Source organism: Doryrhamphus excisus, chromosome 16 (genome assembly GCF_030265055.1).
Source record: "Doryrhamphus excisus isolate RoL2022-K1 chromosome 16, RoL_Dexc_1.0, whole genome shotgun sequence".
NCBI classification, from domain to species: Eukaryota; Metazoa; Chordata; class Actinopteri; order Syngnathiformes; family Syngnathidae; genus Doryrhamphus; species Doryrhamphus excisus.
In genome coordinates, this window is record NC_080481.1 from 15962853 (window position 1) to 15976106 (window position 13254).

General features: G+C 45.1%; 1 protein-coding gene across 1 annotated transcript in view; it reads left to right on the forward strand.

The window, feature by feature from the left end:
* The window catches only part of iqsec2b (IQ motif and Sec7 domain ArfGEF 2b), a 33081-nt gene that overhangs the window by 12523 nt on the left and 7304 nt on the right, over positions 1 to 13254 (forward strand). Inside the window, exons 2-7 of the mRNA XM_058050603.1 lie at positions 9462 to 9765; positions 10630 to 10947; positions 11457 to 12523; positions 12595 to 12756; positions 12834 to 12956; positions 13047 to 13213. Coding sequence (XP_057906586.1) covers positions 9462 to 9765; positions 10630 to 10947; positions 11457 to 12523; positions 12595 to 12756; positions 12834 to 12956; positions 13047 to 13213 — 2141 coding nt within the window. The remainder of the gene's footprint in view (positions 1 to 9461; positions 9766 to 10629; positions 10948 to 11456; positions 12524 to 12594; positions 12757 to 12833; positions 12957 to 13046; positions 13214 to 13254) is intronic.

The window sequence follows — 13254 nt, forward strand, 5'->3', positions numbered from 1 at the left end:
TCTCTGCTTTCTCTGTCTTTGTGTTTATGTGCTCGTGTGTTTGTGTGTGTGTGTGTTTGTGTGTGTCTTCCATCTCTGCTCCTTGTTGTCAGCGTGCGGCCGCCGTCCATCTCAGGGCAGCCCACCTCAGCCCCCAGCACTCCCACAACGGCGGGCGGCACCGCCCTCGCCACTCTCTTCTCCAGCAGTCTAACCGTTCACAGCTTCGTCAGCCTCCATCAGTACTGCTGCCCTTCCACTGAGCAAAGCTTAAAGCAGCAGGGCAGGTAAGGAGGTTCCTCCACCCCTCAACTAAGCCTGTCCGCAACCTCCAAAATCCAATGGTTTCACCTTCACTTCATTTATACAGTGGAACCTCTACGTTTGAACCGATTACAATTCCTAATTGGAAAATCATCAAAAAAAGTTTCTAAAGAGTTTGAACCATTTATTCATTTGCTGTATTACTTCAGTGGCGGCACGGCGGTCTAGTGGTTAGCACGCAGACCTCACAGCTAGGAGACCAGGGTTCAATTCCACCCTCGGCCATCTCTGTGTGGAGTTTGCATGTTCTCCCCGTGCATGCGTGGGTTTTCTCCGGGTACTCCGGTTTCCTCCCACATTCCAAAAAAACATGCTAGGTTAATTAGCGACTCCAAATTGTCCATAGGTATGAATGTGAGTGTGAATGGTTGTTTGTCTATATGTGCCCTGTGATTGGCTGGCCACCAGTCCAGGGTGTACCTGTCGCCCGAAGACAGCTGGGATAGGCTCCAGCACCCCCTGCGACCCTCGTAAGGATAAGCGGTAGAAAATGAATGAATGAATGAATGTATTACTTCATTTAAAGAAGGACTTAACTGAACTGCAGCTGCAACATTTAATTAATGGTGAGTCAATTACCCAATTACTCAACAACTATTTTGGTCATCAATCTTTTTTTTATTTAAATATGCTAATGGATCGCGGGAGGTATGCTAGAGCCTATCCCAGCTGTCTTGGGGCGAGAGGCGGGGTACACCCTGGACTGGTGGCCAGCCAATCACAGGGCACATATAGACAAACAACCATTCACACTCACATTCATACCTATGGACAATTTGGAGTCGCCAATTAACCTAGCATGTTTTTGGAATGTGGGAGGAAACCGGAATACCCGGAAAAACCCCACGCATGCATGGTTTGAACCCAGGTCTTCCCAGTCTCCTGACTGTGTGGCCAGCACGCTAACCACTTAACCATCATGCGGCTGAAATTAGACATGTTTTTGATTAATCAGGGGGAAAAAAAGATTAATCGGTTATTAAAATAATTGTTCTTTACAGCCCTACCTTGAACATTACATTCATTAATTTTGTCCCGCTTATCCTCACAAGGGTCATGTGGGGTGCTGGAGCCTATCCCAGCTGTCTTGGGGCGAGAGGCGGGGTACACCCTGGACTGGTGGCCAGCCAATCACAGGGCACATATAGACAAACAACCATTCACACTCACATTCATACCTATGGACAATTTGGAGTCGCCGATTAATTTTCTGGGAGGAAACCGTAGTACCCACGCACACATGGGGAGAACATGCAAACTTCACACACAACGGGTGGAATTGAACTCGGGTCTCCTAACTGTGAGGCCTGCGCGCTAACCACTCGACCGCCGTGCAGCCGAGAACAAGCTATAATTAACATTACATTTGACTTATCTTGTGTAAATAATGGAACAAAAGCTGCCTGAATATTCCATATTAAGAGAAAATGAACATGAGCAGACAAGAAGAAGAATTCCAATGGGAGGTTATGTTAAGTAGGAGGACTCACACTTCCAATCCAAGGCAAGACATGAATGTTTTGTTGGTGGTTATCTTATTATTACACTTGCCTCGCCTTTAAAGGCTTTTGAGAGTGTGGTGGAATTTATCTTTTCCATTATTGCATAGGAAAAACCAGTTTTGAAATCCTGATTATATTCAACTGTAGGGGTTCCACAGTGTAGTGCGTAGTATGTGCCTGATTACCCTGCACTTATGTAGTCGCCCGCCACTCCCAAGCAACAAACTGACTGACCTCTGACCCTGTATTCATCCTCCATGGCACAGACACATGACCGCATGATGCTCCAACACTGCCACCTAAAGGCTGTAGAAGGCATTGACATGTCCATTCTATACTATATACCAGAGGTAGGGAACCTATGGCTCGGGAGCCAGGTAGGGCTCTTTTGATGACTGTATCTGACTCTCAAGCATTTCTTACCACAATAAAAATGCATTTTTGCTAACATTTTAAAGTAAACCATCACATAAATGACTGTTAAAAATCCATCTATATTCTGCTGCAATACGGCCAACCATATCTATCTTTCCTGATGATATTTTCCAGGTCAAACACCAAAACTTGATTATTACTGGGTAATGGTGTAGTCTACCTCGGTCATTGAGATGTCAAAAAATGTAAATGTAAACTTTCCTCCTTTAGTCAAATAGCTAAAGCTGCAGAACCAAGCCTTCTGGCAAAGATGGCCAAAAGAATGAAATACGTGTACTGAATACGGTTCAAAACTATGCAGCAGCAGAAGTTGCATTAATGGCAGCAAGTATTTGATTTCTTATTAGACACTGCGCTGCTCACGAAAGTATGCTGGCCACACCCCATTGGCGTGGGGTAGTGTGCCTGGTCTACATAATTAGAGCCCATTATATCTAAAACTGTTGGTCTTACACAAAAATGCACACATTTTATTGCATTCAAAATGTATATGGCTCTCACAGATACACATTTTAAAATATCTGGCCTTCATGGCTCTCTTAGCCAAAAAGGTTCCCGACCCCTGCTATATACCGTTCCCGCAATTTCTATTGTCCCATCATAAATATGATTTGTTTGTCTCTCACGCTTGTCTTCAATCTCTTCTTTTCTGTCTGCTTCTGTCTGTCCTATTTTCACTCCCCTCCAAGAGCGGAGGGGGAGGATGAGGGTGCCCACCAGTTCTGCTGCTCAGCTTCAGGCTGCAGTAGCCCCTCGTCTCGTTAAGCCAAGCTGACGCGCCACTTTACCATGCAACCTCTCGTCGATTAACCTCCGAAAAAGTCTAGCACTGTGTCTGGAGAAAATAGAAGCAATACGATGGACTAATAGAATGCATGCGAACATTCACTGACTGTGTATTCTGTATATCACTAACTATTTTTACCTTTAATATATCTTTAAAATCATATATTTTTTTCTATTCCTGCTGTGGTATCAAGTTGTCAGAACGTATCATCGTCATCTGCTGTTGCACTCGTCGTTTTTACTTGATCTAATAGTCTAGTCATGCCATTTCGGATGTGCACCGTTGTCACAATTTGTTAGCAAACCACTAACCATGAATGAAGTAGCGTGCAAAAAAAAAAAAAAAAAACCTTGTTAAATGTATCTGCAATTTGTTCAACATGGTATTCATTCCAACTTTATTTTTGTCTGTGGGATGTGTGTTTAAAATCTGGTGGATTTCATTCTGAACACAATAAAGATCTGAACTTTACCGACGGTGTTTACTTTCTTTTTCCTACATAAATTGTCTGAACATCAGCTGGCGTTACGTTAACGAGAATTCATTCAGAATTCATCTGTACAAAACAATTAATCATCTGATTGATTTATTTTCAGACATGATGTTTGACCTTGAATGATGCTGACTTCTGTGAAGTCAAATTCTTTCATTCATTTTCTACCTTATGAGGGTGGTGGGGGTGCTGGAGCCTATCCCAGCTGTCTTTGGGCAAGAGGCGGGGTACACCCTGGAGTGGTGGCCAGCCAATCACAGGGCACATATAGACAAACAACCATTCACACTCACATTCATACCTATGGACAATTTGGAGTCGCCAATTAACCTAGCATGTTTTTGGAATGTGGGAGGAAACCGGAATACCCGGAGAAAACCCACGCATGCACGGGGAGAACATGCAAACTCCACACAGAGATGGCCGAGGGTGGAATTGAACCCTGGTCTCCTAGCTGTGAGGTCTGCGCGCTAACCACTTTGACCGTCGTGCCGCCCTGAAGTCAAATTCATTCATTCATTTTCTACCGCTTTTCCTCACGAGGGTCGCGGGGGGTGCTGGAGCCTATCCCAGCTGTCTTTGGGCAAGAGGCGGGGTACACCCTGGAGTGGTGGCCAGCCAATCACAGGGCACATATAGACAAACAACCATTCACACTCACATTCATACCTATGGACAATTTGGAGTCGCCAATTAACCTAGCATGTTTTTGGAATGTGGGAGGAAACCGGAATACCCGGAGAAAACCCACGCATGCACGGGGAGAACATACAAACTCCACACAGAGATGCCCGAAGGTGGAATTGAACCCTGGTCTCCTAGCTGTGAGGTCTGCGCGCTAACCACTCGCCCGCGGTGCCGCCCTAAAGTCAAATTCTGAGGTCAAAATCTTCCACATACACTACCCACGCCATATGCAATTAGCGTCATACATGTAGTTTACATCCCTGCATCTTTCTTATATTCCACTCATGTTGTGCGACCTGCTTTTGTGCGGTGTTGTGTAACGAAAAGTGCATGATTGTGTCAGTGAGTCACTGCAGGGAGGGCAGGGCGCAGCCGGGCAGGGTTAGGACACTTTGCGGCTGTGAAGAAAACCTGAAGAATGCGGCTTGTGCAGCTTTGCTAGGTGTGTAAACGTGAAGATACATAGGTTGGCGTGGGCGTGTTTGCTACCATGCTAGTTGGTGTAAGAACCGTGACTGTCCGTCCCGGCATGGTAAGAACTCTTTTATCGTTTGCTCAGAGCACAGAGCCTTGTTGTGTTTTTGCGTGATGGGGAGTTGGTAGGTAGACGCCTCAGTGTAAGAAGTGTTGGCGGATGAAGAATGTTCTGACCCATGAATGATTTCATTGTGGACATTCAAAAGAATGGCATTCTTACTTTTTTTTTCCCATGCTGAACTTTCTGTTCCTGTCAATCAATCTAACGTCATTATGTGGGTTTATGAGAGCCACTTGTGTCTCTTGCAAACAGACAAAGTGTAAATCTGAAGACATTGCAAAGAAACTGGTTGTAATCCCCAAAGAGGTTAATCCCCTCACAGCTATATGTGGTGCGTTTAAGGCAGTTGGACCCACTATTGCTCCGTCACGCACCCATGCACAGCAAGAACGCCTGAGAGATGTTCCTCTTCTGTGTATCGACGGACGTAAACAACAGAATTAGAGTTGAATTAGTGTGTGTTGTACTGCAATCCTATTGATGTTTCTAATATTGTTTAACTCTAACCTAAATAAAACTAAAATCATGCAAATCCAAATAGACGGTGTGGACATTGAAAGAGTGAACGAAAAGAAATTTCTGGGGATCACAATAGATGAAAATATGAGCTGGAAACCTCATATTACAAATATACAACATAAGGTGGCCAGAAATACAGTAAACCTCGGATATATCGGATTCAATTGTTCCCACTGGTTTTGTCCGATATAAGCGAAATCCGTTATATGCGTATACCGGAAAATGTCCGTTTTACGCATATATCGGATTTATATCCGGTATATGCGTAAATCGGATTGTATCCGTTATAAAAAGGCACTTCCTTGACTATGTTTCCAATGTACCTGGATGCGCAGGCAACGCTGCAAACGCTGCAAATGACGTCGTATAGCGGCCTGTCACGATTCGGCGAATCGGAGCGCCACGATGCGGCCATCCGATATATGCGAGGGAAATTTAATGGAAATGCATTGGAACGGGACTGGAGATTTTGTCCGAAATAGGCGAAATCCGTTATAAAAAATCCGATATATGCAATGAATTTTTATTGGAAATGCATTACAGAAAAATCGGTTCTTTTTTATCTGTCCGTTGTGAGCGAATTTCCGATATATCCGAGTCCGATATATCCGAGGTTTACTGTATTTCAGTATTGAACAAAGCAAAATTTGTTCTCAATCAGAAATCACTCCACACTCTTTATTGCTCTCTGGTTCTACCATATCTTACTTATTGTGTGGAAAATATTGTGCTAATAACTATAAAAGCAATCTTCACTCGTTAAATGTACTGCAAAAAAGGCCAGTAAGGATAATTCATAATGCCGCCTACAGAGAACATACTAACTCCTTATTTCTAAAATCACAAATACTTCAACTTGCTGATATAGTTCATCTTCAAACAGCTAAAATAATGCATAAGGCTAAAAATAACCATTCATTCATTCATAGGCGGGGTACACCCTGGACTGGTCGTTAGCCAATAACAGGGCACATATAGACAAACAACCATTCACACTCACATTCATACCTATGGACAATTTGGTGTCGCCAATTAACCTAGCATGTTTTTGGAATGTGGGAGGAAACCAGAGTACATGCAAACTCCACACAGAGATGCCCAAGCAGGGAATCGAACCCGGGTCTCTTAGCTGTGTGGCCAAACCACTTTTCTACCATGCCGACAATATATTGTCATTCATTCATTCATTTTCTACCGCTTTTTCCTCACGAGGGTCGCGGGGGTGCTGGAGCCTATCCCAGCTGTCTTCGGGCGTAAGGCGGGGTACACCCTGGACTGGTGGCCAGCCAATCACAGGGCACATATAGACAAACAACCATTCACACTCACATTCATACCTATGGACAATTTGGAGTCACCAATTAACCTAGCATGTTTTTGCAATGTGGGAGGAAACCAAATTAGAACATAGGGAGAACATGCAAATTCCACACAGAGATGCCCAAACGGGGAATCGAACCCGGGTGTCTTAGCTGTGTGTGCGCAAACCACTTTTCTACCATGCCGACAATATATTGTCATATGTTTGTATTTTTGTTCATTATACTTTTCTTTGGTTGTTGTCAGTCTAATGGCGTCCGTCCTGGTTGGTATCCTGGTAGATTCCACACATCTGTTGCCGCACCAATTAAATGCTTGGCTGTGATGAGACTCTGGGCTAGTGTTCGTTAAAGATCCTCTGGAGAGAACCTCCCTCCAGAATGCTTCACAGGACCACTCGGTGTCCATTAATAATGAAGTGCAGATGCCTGCTGCAATGCGGCCGCCTTCGTGGTATTTTTTTTTTTTATTTTTTTTTTTTTTTACAGCTAAGTTTCCCTTCCGATAATGGGTCACGTCACACGCTCACATTTGAAAGTCCTTTTTAATGCCAGCACTCTTGAAGGTGGGTTGAATTAAGTGGCTTCATTTAAAATGCTTCAAGTGTTCAGTCATGGTGTCTCTCAACTTCCATTTTCACATTTCTCAGCTCAGACGAATCAAAGATGAATAATTCTTTCTTGTTTTAAAGTACACGACATGAATCATCCTTGGTTAAAAAGCTTTCTACAACCTTATTTTTATTTATTTTTTTTTTTTTTGTGACTCAGCTGAATGAAAATGCCATCTGCTCCTGTTGACGTCCACGGTAGAACATCACAGCTATTGTCTACCTGCTTGTTACACATTTCGACGCGGGTCATTCTGCGCTAATGTGAAGTGTTTTCACAAAAACACAAGCGTTCTTGAAATGATCATTCACAACCTGTGGAGCGTCTTCGCCACCCACTTTAATAGTGATAACGGTCAATACATCACCATGGTAACTATGCTTCTCCTCTGAAGAACTGCATCACCACCCACAAAAGGTCCAACAGTAACCGTCACCAGGCAATCCCCTCCCTCTTCTCGGTTTCTTCTATTTAAGGAGCCAAGGAGGTGGAATTATAAATAACCTAAGAAACAAGAGATGAGAAGTTGATGAGATTTTATTGCCCATAAAAGACGGTTTAAACAGAATGTTGTAGTTTTACCCTAAGGAAAGTGCTTTCCATTGTTAATATTCTCATTCAGGCTGTGCGGTGACTGAGTGGTTAGCGCACACACAGCTAGGAGACACGGGTTCGATTCCCCGCTCGGGCATCTCTGTGTGGAGTTTGCATGTTCTCCCCATGTTCTAATTTGGTTTCCTCCCACATTCCAAACACATGCTAGGTTAATTAGCGACTCCAAATTGTCCATAGGTATGAATGTGAGTGTGAATGGTTGTTTGTCTATATGTGCCCTGTGATTGGCTGGCAACCAGTCCAGGATGTACCCCGCCTCTCGCCCAAAGACAGCTGGGATAGGCTCCAGCACCCCCCGCGACCCTTGTGAGGAAAAAGCGGTAGAAAATGAATGAATGAATGAATATTCTCATTCAGGCTGTGCGGTGACTGAGTGGTTAGCACACACACAGCTAGGAGACCCGGTTCGATTCCCCGCTCGGGCATCTCTGTGTGGAGTTTGCATGTTCTCCCCATGTTCTAATTTGGTTTTCCGCCCACATTCCAAAAACATGCTAGGTTAATTAGCGACTCCAAATTGTCCATAGGTATGAATGTGAGTGTGAATGGTTGTTTGTCTATATGTGCCCTGTGATTGGCTGGCCACCAGTCCAGGGTGTACCCCGCCTCTCGCCCGAAGACAGCTGGGATAGGCTCCAGCACGCCCGCGACCCTCGTGAGGATTGTCATTGTATTCTCAGGGCATTCGATTAATCGCAACTGGAATATTCAATCCGAAATGTTTCGCCTGTCATGTATGTCAACATCGCCGCCATATTGGATGTGGCAAGGTTTCACTGTAAGTGGATACAAGCGCCATCTGAAAATATCAAATTAGAGTCTGTCAATCAATTTAAAAAATTAATTGCGATTAATTGCGATTAATCACATTACTCACTGATGGGAAAAGTTAATCTATAATAAGTAGGGATGTAAATCTATTTGTGGTAAATGATTTTGATACGCAACTACAGCGATAACTAAATACAATTTTCCATAAAGTAATGCCAATTTGGACATTCGGGAATTATTTTATTATTATTCCAAAAATAATACACAATTAGAAATACCACAGATTTTGCACATTTAATTGTTAGTTGCAACCCTACACGTAATAGTTGTATGTATCTACACCGCTTATCCTTACAAGGGTCGCGGGGGCATGCTGGAGCCTATCCCAGCTGTCTTCAGGTGAGAGGCGGGCTACACCCTGGACTGGTCGGCAGCCAATCACAGGGCACATATAGACAAACAACCATTCACACTCACATTCATACCTATGGACAATTTGGAGTCGCCAATTAACCTAGCATGTTTTTGGAATGTGGGAGGAAACTGGAGAAAACCCACGCACCAGAGATGTTCGAATCCAGCTCTACCTGATCTCCTGACTCCGTGGCCCACATGCTAACCACTCCCCACCGTGTGGCCTGGCATGTTAGATGTAGTTGTATAATAACTCACCTTATTTACTTAATACAATTGAGATGGATGGCAGAAAATTCTGGCACTTTATTAAAACAGGAGACAATGCAGGAGATGCTAAGGTTCAATATGGGTTCCATTAGGACAAGGTCAGTTCCTCTCTGCTCAAAACTGTTCAATTGTATTATCTGTACATGTAACAATGACTGTATTATGAATAGCTTTTAATATTGTTCCTCTTCTATAGTGTGGAAGTGGAGTCCCAATGTCCGGCGGGGGAGTCCGGCACCCACAAAGACACCTCTTTCAGCCAGGCATCTTACCTGCGAAGCTCCGAGCACTACAGTGACAGCAGCAGTGGTTTAATCTCCTCGGGCTCCAGGGGCCCTTCATGTGTGTCTGCCTCCAGTTCAGCCAGCCTGGCCTGGGCGCTACGAACGCGGCACCAACCTGCCAGCTTAGCTCTTCGCAAGCAAGAGGAGGAAGAGAACAAGAGATGCAAGGCTCTCTCAGACAGTTACGAACTCTCAACAGATCTGCAGGATAAGAAGGTATCAACGCACACATGATTTAGAACAAGGGTTTCAAACTCAAAATTTACTTGGGGGCTACTGGAGCTCGGGTCTGGGTGAGACTGGGCCACATCAGCTTTTCCAAAAAAAAATGTATTAAAAACAAAAAAATTTTATAAACTTTGCTTTGGTCCCAATTTTCTACAAGAAAAGCTCTGATAAAACATTCCACTGTTCTCAAATATCTTACTTTTTATTTTTCTACACAAAATAAGATGAAAAATAAATAAACAAATCAAGAATAAAGAAAATCAATCAATAATAAATAAATATAATAATAATAATAATAAAACGTCAAATAATAAAAACTTAAGAAACTACATATAGTTGGTGGGTAGACAAATTATTTTGTTTCAGATTAAAATGAACAAAGCATTATTAGAGCCCTGTAGACATGACAAAACACGACTATAGTCACATTTATACTCTTTTTATTTACAACATATTGCGCAACTGCAGGGTTTTGAGACACATGCTAACTCGCAAACTAGAGAGCTAGCGACCTTAAACGGTAGCCTTCAAGTTATTTCCTTTAAACTTAAATAGCCAAAAACGTACCACTTCCACACGGATAGGGAGGATAACTATTAACAGTTATTTAACCTTTAACATGAACATTAATCAAACGTAATAATTTTTTCTGGGTACATGATACCATACAGCATCCATATCAAACTTGCGCGGGCCGCACTAACATTAAACTTTTATATCAAGGCGGGGGCCTCAAACTAGTGTCCTGCGGGCCATATCTGGCCCGCGGGCCGCATGTTTGAGACCCCTGATTTAGAATGTTCTATGTATGTAAATTATTATTACATCATAATTTATTCATAATTTCCCCAGGTGGAAATGCTGGAAAGAAAATACGGGGGCTCCTTTGTGAGTCGCCGGGCAGCCAGGACCATTCAGATGGCTTTCCGCCAGTATCGCATGAACAAGAACTTCCAGCGCCTTCGAAGCTCGGCTTCTGAGAGTCGAATGACACGTCGCATCATCTTGTCCAACATGAGGCTTCAGTATTCCTTCGACGAGCGCCAGCCTCAGCAGCAGGCCCAGACGCAGACTAACTTTACCCACAGTGTCGCTATAGGACCTCCTCACTCCCCGGACCCCGACCGCCCGGGAGACTACACACATTTAGAGGACTCCTTCTCCAAACAGGTATGATGTCATCCACGTCTCATTTACAGTACTCGTGTTTGTAAACCTGCGGTACGGCGGTCGAGTGGTTAGCGCGCAGCTAGGAGACCAGGGTTCAATTCCACCCTCGGCCATCTCTGTGTGGAGTTTGCATGTTCTCCCCGTGCATGCGTGGGTTTTCTCCGGGTACTCCGGTTTCCTCCCACATTCCAAAAACATGCTAGGTTAATTGGCGACTCCAAATTGTCCATAGGTATGAATGTGAGTGTGAATGGTTGTTTGTCTATATGTGCCCTGTGATTGGCTGGCGACCAGTCTAGGGTGTACCCCGCCTCTCGCCCAAAGACAGCTGGGATAGGCTCCAGCACCCGGTAGAAAATGAATGAATGAATGTTTGTAAACCTAGCATGCGATGCTAGTGTTTTATTGTCAGAGAAACAACCTCATTGGCGCTTTGTTTTTGTTTTTGTTTTATTAGCCTGGTATTAGCCTGGTAGTTAATGTTGCATAACTGTTTGTGTTCCATCCAGGTTAAGTCCTTAGCCGACTCCATAGACGATGCCCTGACCTGCCGTGCGGGTCGCAATGACTCCCAAGAGGGCGCCAAGGAGGGTGGTGGTCTCAGTGAGGATTTTGGGGAGTGCGTGTGGAGCAGCAGCAGCAACCCCTCCTCTCAAAGAGGCCTCGGTGAAAGATCCAGAGGAGTCGTAGGAGGACTCAGCATGCACGGAGACAGTACGGCGACCTCGTACAGCGATGTCACGCTTTACATGGATGACGGCATGCCGTGCTCACCGCTCTCTCCAGACCGGGCGCCCAGTAGCACAGACACAGAGTACTGGGGTCCTGGTGGTGGTGTCGGAGTCCGTGAGGATAGCAGGGACACCGAAGGAGGGGGCAGCAGTAACAGCCGACGCAGTACGCCGTGCACAGAGTGTAGGGACTACCGTCTGAGGGGCGCACACTTGCCTCTTCTTACGATTGAACCACCAAGTGATAGCTCAGTGGACATGAGCGACCGTTCAGACCGGGGGTCTCTAACCAGACAACTGGTCTATGAACAGGACCCCGGAGTGGGGGCTGGCTCTCCTCAGGGAACCCTTAAACACTCCCCCAACACGGGTGCGCGCTCGCCCTCCACAGCGGCCGCTCAGGGTCAGATCAGAGCGCCCGGTAGAGCCATCCCCACGCATATACCTCACCAGGTGGCCGCCCACCACCACCACCACCACCACCATCACCACCATCCCATCCATCACCACCAGTACCCTGACACACCCTCGTCCTCTTCATCACCCCAGCAGCCCCCCACCACCCCTCTGTCGTCATCGTCCTCCACAGCTCTGCCTTCTGGAGGGCTGGACCAGCCGTGTTGCTCGGATGGAGACAACGACTCGCTCAACTCCACCACAAACTCCAATGAGACGGTCAACTGCAGCTCGGGTTCCTCGTCTCAGGACAGTCTACGGGAACCTCTACCCCCTCTGGGCAAGCAGACCTACCAGAGGGAAAGCCGCCATAGTTGGGATTCTCCGCCCTTTAACAGCGACGTAGTGCAGAGACGCCAGTACCGAATCGGTCTTAACCTTTTCAACAAGTACGTGGTGTGTAGTAAAAAAATACACATGTTGGGAATGAATACTCCTAATACTTTTTTTTTCCAAACAGGAAGCCAGAGAAAGGGATCCAGTACCTGATTGAGAGAGGCTTTGTGTCCGACACGCCTGTTGGGATTGCTCGATTCATCCTGGAGAGGAAAGGTCTGAGCAGGCAGATGATTGGAGAATTCCTGGGAAACCGGCAGAAGCAATTCAACAAAGATGTTTTAGAGTGAGTAAACAAAGTCATAAGCAGTTCAGTTCTGGATGGATCTGAACTGATCCGAATATCTCTGTGGTCCGTTTCAGCTGCGTGGTTGACGAGATGGACTTTTTGGGAATGGACCTGGATGACGCTCTGAGGAAGTTTCAGGCTCAAATCAAAGTTCAAGGAGAAGCGCAAAAAGTGGAACGACTCATTGAAGCTTTCAGGTTTGTGTGTCATAAACCACAAATAAGAGTTCAATGCCATTCTCGAACAACCAAACTACAGGGACTTGTTGTGTTTCTGTTTCCATGCAGTCAGAGATACTGTGTGTGTAATCCTGTCCTGGTTCGCCAGTTCCAGAACCCTGATACTATCTTCATCTTGGCCTTTGCTATAATCCTCCTCAACACAGACATGTACAGTCCCAACGTCAAAGCAGAGAGGAAGATGAAACTCGAGGATTTCATCAAGAATTTAAGAGGTACAATGTGTGTACTATAATGCTGATGATGGGTATTGTAC